The sequence below is a fragment of the Piliocolobus tephrosceles genome, chromosome 3 (assembly GCF_002776525.5).
Source record: "Piliocolobus tephrosceles isolate RC106 chromosome 3, ASM277652v3, whole genome shotgun sequence".
Classification (NCBI taxonomy): Eukaryota; Metazoa; Chordata; class Mammalia; order Primates; family Cercopithecidae; genus Piliocolobus; species Piliocolobus tephrosceles.
In genome coordinates, this window is record NC_045436.1 from 136292286 (window position 1) to 136310714 (window position 18429).

An 18429-nucleotide genomic window follows, 5' to 3' on the forward strand; every position below is an offset into this window, starting at 1 on the left:
GGAAGGAAGGAAGGAAGGAAGGAAGGAAGGAAGGAAGGAAGGAAGGAGAGAAGGAGAGAGGGGAAGGAAACAATGGAGGAAGGGAGAAATAAAAGAAAGAAGGAGGAAGAGATGGAGAGAGGGAGGGAAAGAGGGGAAGGAAGGAAGGAGAGAGGGAGAGAGATGGGAAGAGAGAAAGAGGAAGGAAAGAAAGGAGGGAGGGAGGGAAGAAGGAAGGAAGGAAAGAGGGAGGGAAGGAAGGGAGGAAGGAAGGAAGGAAATAGGAAAGGAGGAAGAAAGGGAAGGAGGATGAAAAAGAAGGAAGGAGACAGATGGGGAGACTGGAATCTCCCCCACTTCTGTGACCTCAGGATCCACTAGTCTTTGTAAGTTGTTCCATTCACGTTACCAAACTTGTCTCCGTGCTGCCCCAAGGAGCCGGGGGTCCCGCAGGGGTCACATACCACTGTGGCGATGTAGATGATCCGCTGAACGATCTCAGCCTTGTCTATGCAGCGCCGCAGCAGGCACTGCGCGTCCAGGCGGGCCTGGGAATAAGAATCGCTGAAGCGGGACAAGAGAGCAGCCTTGCGCGCCACATTGGACAGCTTGGAGCGGTTTGGGGACGGGCTCCTGACCTTGACAGCCGTGGAGGGGCTGGCAGATCGGCTGCGGCTGCAGCTACGGCTCCGAGGGGCAGGGCTGGGAGACTGGCTCCTGGAGGACCTGTTGGTGAGCGAGAATCAGCCAGGGAAACCCTTCGATTTGCTTCTTGAGTAAAGCAAAGGTCACCTGGTGGCCGGCCAATCAATCCGACTATCGGGAGACAAAACTCCTTATCTGAGTAATTCAGAAGTGATTAGACTTCCCTATCATCTGACTCCAGCATCTGGTACCAGACTTCTTTCCCAAAAATTTATAAGTAACTAGAATTTCTATACATCTCCAGAATGCATGCGTTCTTAAAAATCAGTCCCATTTTGACTTATAAACTCTCAAAAAGAAGCATATAATTTTCTTTTGTAGTCCCTAATAAATCAAATTGGCCTATTAATGGAACTTTGCATCACAATATTATTTTACATCTAGACTCATTTTACCAGAACCTCAAAAGGGATTCAGAGGTCCCATATGTTCAGCTCTTTTTGGCTTTATACAAAAACTCAAAACTACATAAAAATTTTCATATATCCTTCCAAGGAACTTCCTCCCTCCTCAAGTCTGGTGTCTGAGATGACCCTTTTGCCTATCACGTTGTCCTCAGCCTGCTCATGCTTCCCCTCTACTCTCCCCGTCTGCTCCGTCCCCTAATCAATCCCCCCATGTCCAGATACTTTATCCCTCTCAGATGCTCGCACAGGAGTTACATATAACACTGGTACAGAGTCCTCGGAAAATCCCAAAATGTTTTGCCTGTCTGTGAGGTGGCTAATGGAGATTTAGGAGCAATCCAAGTTCATGTCCCTTTTCCAATGTCTGATCTTTCACAAATTTAATCCAAGTTTGGATTCATTTAGCCAGGATCCCTCTAACTTCATTCAAGAATTTCGGGTTTTGACTATTGCCTTTGATTGAACCTAGCAAGACATATTTGTGGTATTAACTACTTGCTGTTCCCATGAAGAAAGGTCATGCATATGTTCAAGCTTGGGCAGATGAAGCTCATGTTCATAATCCTAACAATGCTAAAGCTGGGGCAGAAGCTGTCCCCAACACAGAACCCAACTGGCAATACCAGGCCACTGATGCCGGCCCAAACAGAGGCAGGGGCAGACAAGATTATATGATCTCTTTTTTGTTGGAAGAAATGAAAAAGGCAGTAGTAAAACCTGCTAATTTTTCTAAATTACAAGAAGTCACTCAGGAGCCATCTGAGAGTTCCATCCTTTTCCAGGCTACACTGGTGGAGGACGTGCATAAATACACAAGTTTTGACCCCCCAATCCCTAAGGGCCTATCCATTCTGGCCATATATTTTTTAAGTCAAACTTCCCCAGACACCAGACAAAAACTCCAAAACTTAGAACAAGGCCCACAAACTCCCTTTCTTACTTTATTAAACGTAGCCTTTACGATTTTTCAATAATCAGGAGGAAATATCTAAAATAAAAACAGTTCCATTGGAGGAGGAAAAATGCCAGCACCACACTCATTACATAGTGACAGCATTGGCACATTCTTTTTCATTAGCCAATAATCCCAAGGCTCATCCCCATAACACTAACAGAACAGGGGCCTGTCATCGCTGCAGAAATCCAGGACACTAGAGTAGAAAATGTCCAAAACCTCCAGGTTACAAGCCACCTCCAGGTTACAGTGAGGACCCTATTCTCATTGCAAACAAGAGCATCATTAGAAAAGTGAGTGTCCCTCCCTTCCTCATGACAGAGGGGCACTTCTTTCTCCTAAGCCATAATAGCCACAACCTCACCAACATACCTGACAAGGGGATTCTGCAGAACAAGGACAAGAGGAAGGACATGCACCTCTAACTCTATTCCTGGATTATAATCAAGCCTCTGAAAGTCATCCTCTCGATGACTGGTGGGGCCTTGAGTCCTTCCAGACCCCTGTCTTTTCCATTTCTATGGAAGAGCTTTGGGTAAATCTAATTGTGGCTGAGCAAGACTTTTTTTTTTTTTTTTTTTTTTTTTTTTTTTTTTTAGTTCTTAACATATGCTTTATTAATTCATTAATTTATTCATTTATTCATTCAATGTATATTTATCACACCTTCCTACCCTAACCATTTCTCTCCATGCTGGTAAAATGGGAAACATCTCCACCTTTGTGTAATCTTATTACTTCCGCCACCATCCACACTTACAATATCATTGGAACTTCTTTAATTGTAATGTTACTTTGGGATGTACACCCTGGGATACTCCTGTGGGTAACATTAACCCATTTGAGGCCTTAGGCTCTTACAACAAAACTCTGGATCTATCTCATCACTGCCCATTTTTAAGCCTTTCAAACAAACCAATATAGTAAGGCCTCCAGTATACACCATCCCTTGCACTGCTAATACCACTCATGTATGTTACTAGAATGATAAAACCAACGTGGGAAATAACTATCATGTCACTTATATCCTATCCATTGCACATACACTTCCCTGGTTTTGAACACCACCGCAGCACCCCCCACCCATCCAACCAGTTGGGACATTAACATGACTTTTCCTCTCCTGTGGGGCCTCTCAAAAACTGTTAAGAGGACCCTTTCCTTTGTTTCCAACATTTTAATGAAACCAATCACGCCATATTACCTGGCTGCCCCTCCTGGGCTCTTATGGCTTTGCGGCACTGCCAAAAATTATTTAAACTCTTTTTAATCTTTGGCTTTGTTCCATCTTCATGATTCTTTTCATTATGGTGTTTCTACTCTGGGTACAATAGCTCCCACCCAAATCATTGTCTTGAACATAACTTCCAATCTAGAATCCCATTCTAGAAGAAAAAGGGCCCTAGGATTTACTGTGGCCAGAGTTGTGGAAACTATCACAACTCTTGCCCCTTGGGGAAGTTTTACTTACCATGAAATCACATCGGGGAACTTACCACCTCCCTTGAAATACTGGCAAATACTGGCCTTAGCAAGTACTGGTGCAAGTCTATCGCTGCTAGAAAGGTCTTTAGGCTCACTAGCAGGAATGGTTTTTGAAAAAGACGAGCTCTAGATTATCTCCTAGCTGAACAAGGTGCTGTCATCAGTAAAACCTGTTGATCTACATTAATGTGTCTAGAAAAGTGGAAGCTCATGTTCAAGAAATTTTCGAACAAGCCAAATGGTTAAACACACTCTTCCAAAGTAACCAAAACTGGGCCAAAACCTTTACTGATTGGTTTCCAAAAATCCCTTAGCTCAATCACAGCTCACTGCAGCTTCAAACTCCTGGGCTAAAGAGTTCCTCCTGCCTCAGCCTCCAGAGGATCTAGGACCACAGGCATACCCAGCTAATTTATTTATTTTTTAACTCTTTTTAGAGATGAATTCTTGCCATGTTGCCCAGGCTTGTCTAGAACTCCTGGGCTCAAGCAATCTTCCCCATGACAACCTCCTAAGTAGCTGGAATTCCCAGTTTTCAGATACATAACTTTTGCCCTATTTTAGGGTAGAGATGGGGATTAGAAGGTCAGATGAGCAAATACATGTGGAAGTACTGGGTATATTATAAACTACTGTATCAATAAAAAGTTATATTGCCCTCAAGTATGAAGTAAATTATCAGACTAGCTATACTGAAGTAAACGGGTCTCCAAAAAGGGAGTTTTACCGAAGAAACTATCTGGCAAAAGGTAATGCAAAACTGAGTACAACAGCCAGGGAGGTTGGGTTGGGTAGGGTTAGACTCACTTATGGTGTTTGCCAATTCCCATGGTGTAAATACTACCACCATGTCAAACAGGCACATAATTCGTTCTTGGGAGTCAATACAAGTTGGCACAAACAAAACACTGACAGAATGATTCCTCAAAATTAAAGACTGTGGTGACATTTAGAGAATGGGAATAGGGACTTTCACAGCCTGGAGCAGAACACATTAGGGGCTTGAGGGGGGTTGTTAAAAAGAATAAGGAAAATGTAGAGACTCCAGAGAAACATCTCCTTTGTCCTTACTTAACACTATCGTGATGGCCTGTCTTAACATCTGTCTATAAGTAGAAAGGAATTTCACAAGAACACTTCACCTACACATCCCATCCAAGTCAGATACAAAAGGGAAATACCCTGTAGTAAAATGGACAGCATCCCTGGGGAGAGGACTCCCAGGCCTCAGAGAAAATGACCCTCATATTACAGAACAGTTTTTCCATGAGGGTACCACCTCTTGCACCATAGGCCCGCACAATTCTGGTTTCAAGTCAAAGAACTTTCCTTACAACCGGGCACGGTGGCTCACGCCTGTAATCACAGCACTTTGGGAGGTGGAGGCAGGCCGATCACCTGAGGCCAAGAGTTCAAGACCAGCCTGGCCAACATGGTGAACCCCCATCTCTACTGAAAGTAAAAATAAAATTAACCGAGCATGGTGGTGTGTGCCTGTAATCCCAGCTACTCGGGAGGTTGAGGCAGGAGAATCACTTGAACCCAGGAGGCAGAGGTTGCAGTGAGCCGAGATCATGCCACTGCACTCCACCCTGGTCGACAGAGCAGGACTCTGTCTCAAAAAAAAAAAAAGAACTTTTCTTCTCCATATCTCTCAGCCCAAAGTTAATTAGTGTCCAAGTGCTGGCAACTCAGGAGGTATTTTCTCTCTCTGGAAGGGGGGCAGTTAAGAAAACAATCCCTTTACAATTGAAAGCTTGCCAGATTGCTGAGGTTTTGGTTCAGGGTATCATTTTATCATTTTACTTATTTTCCCCTCCCCGACCCCTTAACTCAGCAAAAATAGCCTAAATTAGATATTTGAGAGTTTGTCTGACCTTCCTTGGAGTGCACTTTTCTCAGCAGACAGAACAGCTATTTCCTCCTTCAGGTTTCGGAGCTGTTTCTTATAATCGGATGTGACTTCTGTGTCCCGCTGGTCTGCATTCCGCTTGAGTGAACTCCACTGCTCACACTTCCGCTCTTCAGAGCTCCGAGGCTCTGACCGCCTATTCTCTGAGCTCCTCTGATCTGTGTTTCTGTGGCGGGCATCCTCCTGAGCTTGAAGAGATTTAAGCCTGAATAGCAAAGAGAGAGGGCAGAGGAAGGGAAGAGAGGAGGGGGGAGGGAGTGAAGGAAGGAAGGAAAGGTAATAAGCAGCAATTGGCATGCTTACCAACAGAGGCTATTCTACTCAGCCTTCCATTATTGCATTGGGAAACTCTGGTGGAAATACATGTGAATGAACAAATTAGCAAGGAGCAGAACTCCCAGGGTCAGGATGCCTCTCCATGTCTGCAGCTTGCATGGGGAAAAATTCCTAAAGAAAGGACACTCATGCAGATCCTCTAGCAAAAACACTGGACTTATAGTCATTCGGTCCCATGTTGGACAGTATGGGACAGATCTTAACTGCACTCTGAAAACATTTAACCTCCAAAAGCTATGCAGGAAGCTGGTCTAAAATATAATCTCCTACCCTCACTAGTTCTTTGATTCTCTGAATAGTCTCAACTATATTTTTAACACATTAATTGGAATATTTAATATTAATTAGAATCTTTGATTCTCTGAACAGCTGGAATATGAGAGAAAACTATAATGGGAACTGAATAACATCCACAAAACTAGCTAGAAGTGTGAACCTGTGAAAATAATGTAGCAAACAAAAAAAAATCTTTAGAAATAAAATTGGCATCTTCATCAAGTTACAAAGAGGCGTGGCCACCATAAAACAAGAGCAAAAGCTGGAAGAAGAGAACATGCTGTGATGAAAATGACAAGGGTGTATGATGAAAAGGTAAGATTGAGAAGATAAGAAAGTAGGATTAAGAAGGATGCAAAGAAGCTAAAGATGTAATGGAATGAAAAGCTGTAATACAAACAGTAAAGAACAGAATTGGTGCTATAGGTAATTGATGAGTAATATGATTGATGGATTTGAGAGGGTTTAACAAATAGGAAATTAGAGATTAAAATGGTGAGGAAGGGGAAGACAGAAGTAGAAATTAGAACAGTGTTCCTAGCTAAGATTTATGGGTGTTCCTGAAGAAATCAGAACCATTGGAACATGTGTGAAGATAATCAAAAGGGGTGTGTGTGTGTGTGTGTAAAATACACCTCCCACTTACTCTTTTGGGAGGGGGGGATCAAAATTAAGATCCAGGAAGATATAACCTTAAAAGATCAATGTTTATTTTCCCCTTCTAGAATTTTATCTATAAGGATTAATCAGACGGCTCAACTGAGATTTTTCCACAAAAATTATCCCAATATTACTTCCAATGTTGAAAATTAGTATACAAGTAAATATTCAATATGAGGTAAAACCCCAAATGATGGAACATAATGAACCTATTTAAAACTAACTTCTGCAGTATTTTTTCTTAGTGACAGAGGAAAGCAATGTCAGGTGAAAAGTTAGGATCGAAAATTGTATACCTATATAATTTATTCTGTAGTCTTAACTCTATTATTAATATATTAATCAGAAGGAATGCAAAATGTTAACAGTCACTGGCTCTGGAGTTATGAAAGGGTTTCTATATTCCTTTATACTATATACTATGTTGTACTTTGGAAGTTTTCTATAGTAGATAAGTAACATTTTTGTAGTAAATATATATGTACAATTAATAAAAATATTTCTGCATTTTCTCTCTGGTGGTGAACAGATTCTTTCATGTTGTAATGGAGCACCAAAAAAGCTAAATTCAATGATTTAGGCTGCAATAATCCTGTCATTTTTTTCTTACTGCTTTTTTAGCTGATTTATTTCCTCCTCTGCAGCCAACAGAGATATGGCCGATCTGTTCTTGGTTTCTTCAAGATTCTTTTCAGTTTCAGCCAGACTGTAAGAGAAATCAGTAACTAAAGATAGATTTTTCAAAATTGGCAGACTTTCTAAATCAAGGCAGAGGCTCACTTAGGAACTTCTGGTATATGACATAGTTCAACATAAACAAGATCAAGTTAAAAGACATCTGCATTCAATCAGGTAATATTGCAAAAATTGTGGTGGACTTGTATGCTAAAACATGCTAACATCCTTTGCTCAATGTCAAACACTGGGAAATTACAGAGATACTACCCCCAAAAGACTATTAGTATTAGAATATAAAGGACAAAGAAACTTGTTCAATTTCTCCTTCTCACCCCTAATTCATCTGCTCTAATTACATCAAAGCCCTAGGTTGGCTTTCTCTACAAAATCTCCATTTTTCTACAATATACCAACATCAATTTTTATTGCTTTGCACTGTGGAGCTGCAGACTTCCTCAATATTTAAAAAAATTATGTGCCCACCTATAAAGTCCTCACAATCACCCTTGACAATCAGGTACTTCATGTCTTCTTGCCTCTGACGTCTACTACTTATTGAACACAAATTCTCTGAGTTTTCACTGTATCTCTGTCATTATCAGTTTCAAATCCTCTTCATGGTAGACAAATCATAATAAATCGTATTATTTAGGTCTATCTAGTTTAAAAAATAAGTGGGTCTGGGTGCAGTAGCTCATGTCTGTAATTCCAACACTTTGGGAAGCCAAGGCAGGAGAATCTCCTGAACTCAGGAGTTCAAGACCAGCCTGTGCAACACAGTGAGACCCTGTCTCCATAAAAAAATAAATAAAATTAGCCAGGTGTGGTGTTGTGTGCCTGTAGTCCCAGATACTCAGGACGCTGAGGTGGGAGAATCTCTTCAGACTAGGAGTTTGAAGCTGCAGTGAGCTTTGATTGTGGTACTGCACTCCAGCTTGTGTGACTAAGTAAGAACATGTCTCCAAAAAAAAAAAAAAAAAAAAAAAAAAAAAATGGAAGTGAGATAGATGATGTTGAATAAAGACCAATGGTCCTCAATGAAGTTATCCCAGAACAGTGAGACTTGAGTTGACAAAGTCTTCTTGACTTCTCTGACTCTGCCAGAGAGATCATAGCACTTGTCCTGAGGCTAAGATAGTGCAGTTGCCTTCCAAACTCACACCAGCCTTTATCCTTTCCTCTAGATAGAAGAACAGTGGAGGGCAAAACACTGGGATTTTCACTTTGAGAGTGGAGCAACCTGAGAAATAATGTGCTAATAGCATCCCTGTGAATCCCACAGATCTTAACCAGACATACAAAATTCCATCCCCTACCTGCTTCCTTCTCTAATAAATGCTCATTTGGCAAGGGCCTTCCACATACTATCCCCAACTCTCCCAAGCAAGGTTTGTTTCCCCTTCTCGGCACTCCACTCACATTTACCTCATTGCATTCACACTATAAACTATTTGAGAGCAATAATTTTATTTTATTCATATCTACCCCCAGCACCTAAACAGTGCCTGTCACAAGGTATATTTTTTTAAGGAGAAAGGAATGAATGAATGAAATGTCTAAAGATGAAAAGAAAGCAAAAAATAGCATTAACTTCATAATATGGCTATTGGAGATTGAAAGGAAACTAGTATGATTTAATTCCAATATAAAGAGGTAACAAGTTTTTAAAAGTAAATATGTGAAAATGAACATTTTTATCAAGAGAAAAGAAACTGTAGAAAATGGATCAAAAAAAGGAGGAAAATACAAGTAGGAATTAAAAACTTGGGTATTTTTCTCCTAACACACACAAGTGGATGCACATACAAGCAAACATACATGCTAATTTAATGTGTTTGGATATCATACAGAGAGAAGAAAGAAAAGTACATTCATATGCTAAGAATTGTTTTAATCAGGCTGACATTCTATTTAAATGTTTTGTTGTGAATGAATCTGTTCATTCATTGAGCAGATTATTGAGCACTTACTGTGAGCTAGGCATGATGCTCAGTACTGGAGATACAACAGTGTCAAGAAAGCAATGCAAGACAGGAACCCTTTGGATCTTCCAGGCTAGTTGGGGAGATAGATCATATATATATACAAGCAAGTTTATTTTTTTAAGTTCCCAGTTGTGACTTCACTCTCTAACTTTTCTCATAAGTGCTATTATGAGAAAAACAGATCACTGTGAAAGAGAATTAGAGGGAAGAAAGACCTTTCAATGTATGGTGGTCACAGAAGGACTCTGAGAAAGGCACAATTAAGCTGAGACTTGTAGGATAATAAAGACCAGGCATGCAAAGAGCCAGTGGAAGACTGGAAAGTTCTTTCAGGCAATGGAAGAGCACAAGTAAAGGCCTCAAGGTGAGAAAGTAGATAGTAGACTGGGTCAGGAGAAAGTGACAGAAGATGACACTCGGGCAGAAACACAGCCAGATCAAGCAGACTGCTATGAGAGCCCTGGTGAGAAATTTAGAATTTTTTCTAAGTATAAAGGGAAGAGAGCACTTAAACAAACTTATAAGAGAAAAACAAACAACCCCATTAAAAAGTGGGCAAAGAACATGAACAGACGCTTCTCAAGAGAAGACGTTTATGCAACCAACAAACATATAAAAACAAGCTCAACATCACTATTAGAGAAATGCAAATCAAACCACAATGAGATACCATCTCATGCCAGTCAGAATAGCAATTATTAAAAAGTCAAGAAACAACAGATGCTGGTGAGGCTGCAGAGAAATAGGAAATTTTTCACACTGTTAGTGGAAATGTAAATTAGTTCAACCATTGTGGAAGACAGTGTGGTGATTCCTCAAGGATCTACAACCAAAATACCATTTGACCCAGCAATCCCATTACTGGGTATATACCCAAAGGAATATAAATAATTATATTATAGATACATGCTCATGTATGTTTACTGCAGCACTCTTCACAATAGCAAAGACATGGAATCAGCCCAAATGCCCATCAATGATAGACCTAATAAAGAAAATGTGGTACATATGCACCATGGAATACTATGCAGCCAAAAAAGGAATAAGATTATGCCCTTTGCATGGAAATGGATGAAACTAGAAGCCATTATCTTCGGTAAACTAATGCAGGAACAGAAAACCAAACACTACATGTTCTCACTCATAAATGGGAGTTGAACAATGGGAACACAAGGACACAGGGAGGGGAACCATACATACTGGGGCCTGTTGGGGGTTGGGAGAAGGGAGAGCATCAGGATAAATAGCTAATGCATGTGAGGCTTAATACCTAGGTGATGAGTTAATCTGTGCAGCAAACCACCATGGTACATGTTTACCTATATAAGAAACCTGCACATCCTGCACGTGTATCCCAGAACTTAAAATAAAATATAATATTTAAAAAAGGAGAAGACTAACAGCTTTTAATCAGAAGGATGATTTGATATGGCTGGGCGCCGTGGCTGACGCCTGTAATCCCAGCACTTTGGGAGGCCGAGGCGGGCAGGAGTTCGAGACCATCCTGGCTAACATGGTGAAATGCCATCTCTACTAAAAATACAAAAGACTAGCCAGGCACGGTGGCAGGCACCTGTAGTCCCAGCTATTCAGGAGGCTGAGGCAGGAGAATGGCATGAAACTGGAAGGCAGAGCTTGCAGTGAGCCGAAATCGCACCACTGCACCCCAGCCTGGGTGACAGAGCAAGACTCTGTCTCAAAAAAAAAACAGAAAAAAAAAAGAGGATGACGTGATACAATTTTATATATATACACATATAAATTACATATATATTATATATATCACTATATATAGTGATATAATTATATATATCACTAATTATCAGGGAAACGCAAGTTAAAATCATAATGCAATACCATCTTACTTCTGCAAGAATTGTCGTAATTACAAAATCAAAACACAATAGCTGTTGGAGTAAATGTGGAGAAAAGGGAAAACTTTTATGCTGCTGGTGGGAATGTAAACTAGTACAACCACTATTGAAAGCAGTGTATTTCTTTTTTTTTTTTTTATTATACTTTAAGTTCTAGGGTACATGTGCATAACGTGCAGGTTTGTTACATATGTATACTTGTGCCATGTTGGTGTGCTGCACCCATCAACTCGTCAGCACCCATCAATTCATCATTTATATCAGGTATAACTCCCCAATGCAATCCCTCCCCCCTCCCCCCTCCCCATGATAGGCCCCAGTGTGTGATGTTCCCCTTCCCGAGTCCAAGTGAGCTCATTGTTCAGTTCCCACCTATAAGTGAGAACATGCGGTGTTTGGTTTTCTCTTCTTGTGATAGTTTGCTAAGAATGATGGTTTCCAGCTGCATCCATGTCCCTACAAAGGACGCAAACTCATCCATTTTTATGGCTGCATAGTATTCCATGGTGTATATGTGCCACATTTTCTTAATCCAGTCTGTCACTGATGGACATTTGGGTTGATTCCAAGTCTTTGCTATTGTGAATAGTGCTGCAATAAACATACGTGTGCATGTGTCTTTGTAGTAGCATAATTTATAATCCTTTGGGTATATACCCAGTAGTGGGATGGCTGGGTCATATGGTACATCTAGTTCTAGATCCTTGAGGAATCGCCATACTGTTTTCCATAATGGTTGAACTAGTTTACAATCCCACCAACAGTGTAAAAGTGTTCCTATTTCTCCACATCCTCTCCAACACCTGTTGTTTCCTGATTTTTTAATGATTGCCATTCTAACTGGTGTGAGATGGTATCTCATGGTGGTTTTGATTTGCATTTCTCTGATGGCGAGTGAGGATGAGCATTTTTTCATGTGTCTGTTGGCTGTATGAATGTCTTCTTTTGAGAAATGTCTGTTCATATCCTTTCCCCACTTTTGGATGGGGTTGTTTGTTTTTTTCTTGTATATTTGTTTGAGTTCTTTGTAGATTCTGGAAATTAGCCCTTTATCAGATGAGTAGATTGCAAAAATTTTCTCCCATTCTGTAGGTTGCCTGTTCACTCTGATGGTAGTTTCTTTTGCTGTGCAGAAGCTCTTCAGTTTAATTAGATCCCATTTGTCAATTTTGGCTTTTGCTGCCGTTGCTTTTGGTGTTTTAGACATGAAGTCCTTGCCCATGCCTATGTCCTGAATGGTACTACCTAGATTTTCTTCTAGGGTTTTTATGGTATTAGGTCTAACATTTAAGTCTCTAATCCATCTTGAATTAATCTTCGTATAAGGAGTAAGGAAAGGATCCAGTTTCAGCTTTCTACTTATGGCTAGCCAATTTTCCCAGCACCATTTATTAAATAGGGAATCCTTTCCCCATTTCTTGTTTTTGTCAGGTTTGTCAAAGATCAGATGGTTGTAGATGTGTGGCATTATTTCTGAAGGCTCCGTTCTGTTCCATTGGTCTATATCTCTGTTTTGGTACCAGTACCATGCTGTTTTGGTTACTGTAGCCTTGTAGTATAGTTTGAAGTCAGGTAGCGTGACGCCTCCGGCTTTGTCCTTTTGACTTAGGATTGTCTTGGCAATACGGGCTCTTTTTTGGTTCCATATGAACTTTAAAGCAGTTTTTTCCAATTCGGTGAAGAAACTCATTGGTAGCTTGATGGGGATGGCATTGAATCTATAAATTACCTTGGGCAGTATGGCCATTTTCACAATATTGATTCTGCCTATCCATGAGCATGGTATGTTCTTCCATTTGTTTGTGTCCTCTTTGATTTCACTGAGCAGTGGTTTGTAGTTCTCCTTGAAGAGGTCCTTTACATCCCTTGTAAGTTGGATTCCTAGGTATTTTATTCTCTTTGAAGCAATTGTGAATGGAAGTTCATTCCTGATTTGGCTCTCTGCTTGTCTGTTACTGGTGTATAAGAATGCTTGTGATTTTTGCACATTAATTTTGTATCCTGAGACTTTGCTGAAGTTGCTTATCAGCTTAAGAAGATTTTGGGCTGCGACGATGGGGTTTTCTAAATACACAATCATGTCATCTGCAAACAGGGACAATTTGACTTCTTCTTTTCCTAACTGAATACCCTTGATTTCTTTCTCTTGCCTGATTGCCCTAGCCAGAACTTCCAACACTATGTTGAATAGGAGTGGTAAGAGAGGGCATCCCTGTCTTGTGCCAGTTTTCAAAGGGAATTTTTCCAGTTTTTGCCCATTCAGTATGATATTAGCTGTGGGTTTGTCATAAATAGCTCTTATTATTTTGAGGTACGTTCCATCAATACCGAATTTGTTGAGCGTTTTTAGCATGAAGGGCTGTTGAATTTTGTCAAAAGCCTTTTCTGCATCTATTGAGATAATCAATGGTTATTATCTCAGTGGTTCTTGTCTTTGGTTCTGTTGATATGCTGGATTACGTTGATTGATTTGCGAATGTTGAACCAGCCTTGCATCCCAGGGATGAAGCCCACTTGATCATGGTGGATAAGCTTTTTGATGTGCTGCTGAATCCGGTTTGCCAGTATTTTATTGAGGATTTTTGCATCGATGTTCATCAGGGAGATTGGTCTAAAATTCTCTTTTTTTGTTGTGTCTCTGCCAGGCTTTGGTATCAGGATGATGTTGGCCTCATAAAAAGAGTTAGGGAGGATTGCCTCTTTTTCTATTGATTGGAATAGTTTCAGAAGGAATGGTACCAGCTCCTCTTTGTACCTCTGGTAGAATTCAGCTGTGAATCCATCTGGTCCTGGGCTTTTTTTGGTGGGTAGGCTATTAATTGTTGCCTCAATTTCAGAGGCTGCTATTGGTCTATTCAGGGATTCAACTTCTTCCTGGTTTAGTCTTAGAAGAGTGTACGTGTCCAGGAAATTATCCATTTCTTCTAGATTTTCTAGTTGATTTGCGTAGAGGTGTTTATAGTATTCTCTGATGGTAGTTTGTATTTCTTTATCATTTTTTATTGCGTCTATTTGATTCCTCTCTCTTTGCTTCTTTATTAGCCTTGCTAGCGGTCTGTCAATTTTGTTGATCTTTTCAAAAAACCAACTCCTGGATTCGTTGATTTTTTGGAGGGTTTTTTGTGTCTCTATCTCCTTCAGTTCTGCTCTGATCTTAGTTATTTCTTGCCTTCTGCTAGCTTTAGCAATGTGTTTGCTCTTGCCTCTCTAGTTCTTTTAATTGTGATGTTAGAGTGTCAATTTTAGATCTTTCCTGCTTTCTCTTGTGGGCACTTAGTGCTATAAATTTCCCTCTACACACTGCTTTAAATGTGTCCCAGAGATTCTGGTATGTTGTATCTTTGTTCTCATTGGTTTCAAAGAACATCTTTATTTCTGCCTTCATTTCGTTATGTACCCAGTAGTCATTCAGGAGCAGGTTGTTCAGTTTCCATGTAGTTGAGCGGTTTTGATTGAGTTTCTTAGTCCTGAGTTCTAGTTTGATTGCACTGTGGTCAGAGAGACAGTTTGTTATAATTTCTGTTCTTGTACATTTGCTGAGGAGTGCTTTACTTCCAATTATGTGGTCAATTTTGGAATAAGTGTGATGTGGTGCTGAGAAGAATGTATATTCTGTTGACTTGGGGTGGAGAGTTCTATAGATGTCTATTAGGTCCGCTTGGTGCAGAGATGAGTTCAATTCCTGGATATCCTTGTTAACTTTCTGTCTCGTTGATCTGTCTAATGTTGACAGTGGAGTGTTGAAGTCTCCCATTATTATTGTATGGGAGTCTAAGTCTCTTTGTAAGTCTCTAAGGACTTGCTTTATGAATCTGGGTGCTCCTGTATTAGGTGCATATATATTTAGGATAGTTAGCTCTTCCTGTTGGATTGATCCCTTTACCATTATGTAATGGCCTTCTTTGTCTCTTTTGATCTTTGATGGTTTAAAGTCTGTTTTATCAGAGACTAGGATTGCAACCCCTGCTTTTTTTTGTTCTCCATTTGCTTGGTAGATCTTCCTCCATCCCTTTATTTTGAGCCTATGTATGTCTCTGCATGTGAGATGGGTCTCCTGAAGACAGCAGAGTGATGGGTCTTGTCTCTTTATCCAGTTTGCCTGTCTGTGTCTTTTAATTGGAGCATTTAGTCCATTTCCATTTAAGGTTAATATTGTTATGTGTGATCTTGATCCTGCCATTATGATATTAACTGGTTATTTTGCTCATTAGTTGATGCAGTTTCTTCCTAGGCTCGATGGTCTTTACATTTTGGCATGTTTTTGCAATGGCTGGTACCGGTTGTTCCTTTCCATGTTTAGGGCTTCCTTCAGGGTCTCTTGTAAGGCAGGCCTGGTGGTGACAAAATCTCTAAGCATTTGCTTATCTGTAAAAAATTTTATTTCTCCTTCACTGATGAAACTTAGTTTGGCTGGATATGAAATTCTGGGTTTAAAATTATTTTCTTTAAGAACGTTGAATATTGGCCCCCACTCTCTTCTGGCTTGTAGAGTTTCTGCCAAGAGATCTGCTGTCAGTCTGATGGGCTTCCCTTTGTGGGTAATCCGACCTTTCTCTCTGGCTGCCCTTAAGATTTTTTCCTTCATTTCAACTTTGGTGAATCTGGCAATTATGTGTCTTGGAGTTGATCTTCTGGAGGAGTATCTTTGTGGCGTTCTCTGTATTTCCTGAATTTGAATGTTGGCCTGCCCTGCTAGGTTGAGGAAGTTCTCCTGGATGATATTCTGAAGAGTGTTTTCCAATTTGGTTCCATTTTCCCCCTCACTTTCAGGCACCCCAATCAGATGTAGATTTGGTCTTTTTACATAATCCCATACTTCTTGCAGGCTTTGTTCATTTCTTTTTCTTCTTTTTTCTTTTGGTTTCTCTTCTCGCTTCATTTCATTCATTTGATCCTCCATCGCTGATACTCTTTCTTCCAGTTGATCGAGTCGGTTACTGAAGCTTGTGCATTTGTCACGTATTTCTCGTGTCATGGTTTTCATCTCTGTCATTTCGTTTATGACCTTCTCTGCATTAATTAGTCTAGCTGTCAATTCTTCCACTCTTTTTTCAAGATTTTTAGTTTCTTTGCGCTGGGTACGTAATTCCTCCTTTAGCTCTGAGAGGTTTGATGGACTGAAGCCTTCTTCTCTCATCTCGTCAAAATCCTTCTCTGACCAGCTTTGATCCATTGCTGGCGATGGGCTGTGCTCCTTTGCAGGAGGAGATGCGCTCTTATTTTTTGAATTTCCAGCTTTTCTGCCCTGCTTTTTCCCCATCATTGTGGTTTTATCTGTCTCAGGTCTTTGATGATGGTGACGTACTGATGGGGTTTTGATATAGGTGTCCTTCCTGTTTGATAGTTTTCCTTCTGACAGTCAGGACCCTCAGCTATAGGTCTGTTGGAGATTGCTTGAGGTCCACTCCAGACCCTGTTTGCCTGGGTATCAGCAGCAGAGGTTGCAGAAGATAGAATATTGCTGAACAGCGAGTGCACCTGTCTGATTCTTGCTTTGGAAGCTTCCTCTCAGGGGTGTACTCCACCCTGTGAGGTGTGGGGTGTCAGACTGCCCCTAGTGGGGGATGTCTCACAGTTAGGCTACTCAGGGGTCAGAGACCCACTTGAGCAGGCAGACTGCCCCTTCTCAGATCTCAACCTCCGTGTTGGGAGATCCACTGCTCTTGTCAAAGCTGTCAGACAGAGTCATTCGCGTCTGGACAGGCCTCTGCTGCTTTAGCTGAGCCCTGTCCCCAGAGGCGGAGTCTACAGAGACAGGCAGGTTTCCTTGAGCTGCTGTGAGCTCCACCCAGTTCCAGCTTCCCAGTGGCTTTATTTACCTACTTAAGCCTCAGCAATGGCGGGCGCCCCTCCCCCAGCCTCGCTGCTGCCTTTCGGTTAGATTGCCGCAGACTGCTGTGTTAGCAAGGAGGGAGGCTCCGTGGGCGTGGGACCCTCCCGGCCAGGTGTGGGATATAATCTCCGGTGTGCCGGTGTTACAGCGCAGTATTGGGGTGGGAGTTACCGAATTTTCCAGGTTTTGTGTGTCTCGGTTCCCTTGGCTAGGAAAAGGGACTCCCTTCCCCCTCGCGCTTCCCAGGTGAGGCGATGCCTCGTCCTGCTTCAGCTCTGGCTGGTCGGGCTGCAGCAGTTGACCAGCACCGATTGTCCGGCACTCCCGAGTGAGGTGACCCCAGTACCTCAGTTGAAAATGCAGAAATCACCGGTCTTCTGTGTAGCTCGTGCTGGGAGATGGAGACTGAAGCTGTTCCTATTCGGCCATCTTGCTCCGCCCCCACCCCCACCCCTGGCAGTGTATTTCAATAGAGATTTCAATAGCATAGATTTCTTAAAGAACTATAAGTAGAACTACAATTTGATACAGCCATCCCACTACTGCATACCTACCCAAAGAAAAAGAAGCCATCTTATGAAAAAGACACATGCACATGTATGTTTATAGCAGTACAATTTACAGTTGCAGAGATATGGAACCAACGTAAGTGCCCATCAACCAATGGGGGGATAAAGAAAATGTGGTATATATATATATATATATATATACCGTGGAGTACTAGTCAGCCATACAATGAAATGAAATAATGGCCTTTGCAGCAACTTGGATGGAGCTGGAGGCCATTATTCTAAGTGAAGTAACTCAGGAATGAAAAACCAAATGTCATATTTTCTCACTTACTAGTGGGAGTTAAGCTATGGGGATGCAAACGCATACGAATGATATAATGGACTTTGGGGACTTGAGGGGAAAGAAAGGAGGAGGCTGAGGGATAAAAGACTACATAATGGCTCTATTGTATACCGCTCAGGTGACAGGTGCACCAAAATCTCAGAAATTACCACCAAAGAATTTATCCATGTAACCAAATACCACTTGTTCTCCAAAATCTATTGAAATAACATAAAAATAAAATAAAGGGTTCCAAGATGGCCGAATAGGAACAGCTCCAGCCTCCAGCTCCCAGCGTGAGCAACACAGAAGATGGGTGATTTCTGCATTTCCAACTGAGGTTTGAAGAGAGTAATGGTTCTCCCAGCACTGAGTTTGAGATCTGAGAACAGACAGACTGCCTGCTCAAGTGGGTCCCTTACCCCCAAGTAGCCTAACTGGGAGACCCCACAGAAGTACAAACTACCATCAGAGAATACTATAAACACCTCTATGCAAATAAACTAGAAA

General features: G+C 41.2%; 1 protein-coding gene across 4 annotated transcripts in view; it reads right to left on the reverse strand.

Moving 5' to 3' along the window:
* SPATA18 (spermatogenesis associated 18) overlaps positions 1–18429 on the reverse strand; it is a 53561-nt gene that overhangs the window by 20639 nt on the left and 14493 nt on the right. For 2 of the 4 annotated variants that reach the window (XR_002724679.2, XM_023183143.2), the window contains exons 5-7: positions 7326–7421; positions 5409–5648; positions 444–705 (exon numbers count right to left, since the gene is read on the reverse strand). Coding sequence is in view for 3 of the 4 variants with exons in the window: in XM_023183143.2 (XP_023038911.1) it covers positions 444–705; positions 5409–5648; positions 7326–7421 (598 nt within the window). In the remaining variant the exon portion in view is untranslated. The remainder of the gene's footprint in view (positions 1–443; positions 706–5408; positions 5649–7325; positions 7422–18429) is intronic. The other 2 variants (XM_023183145.2, XM_023183144.2) reach the window with 1 other exon arrangement.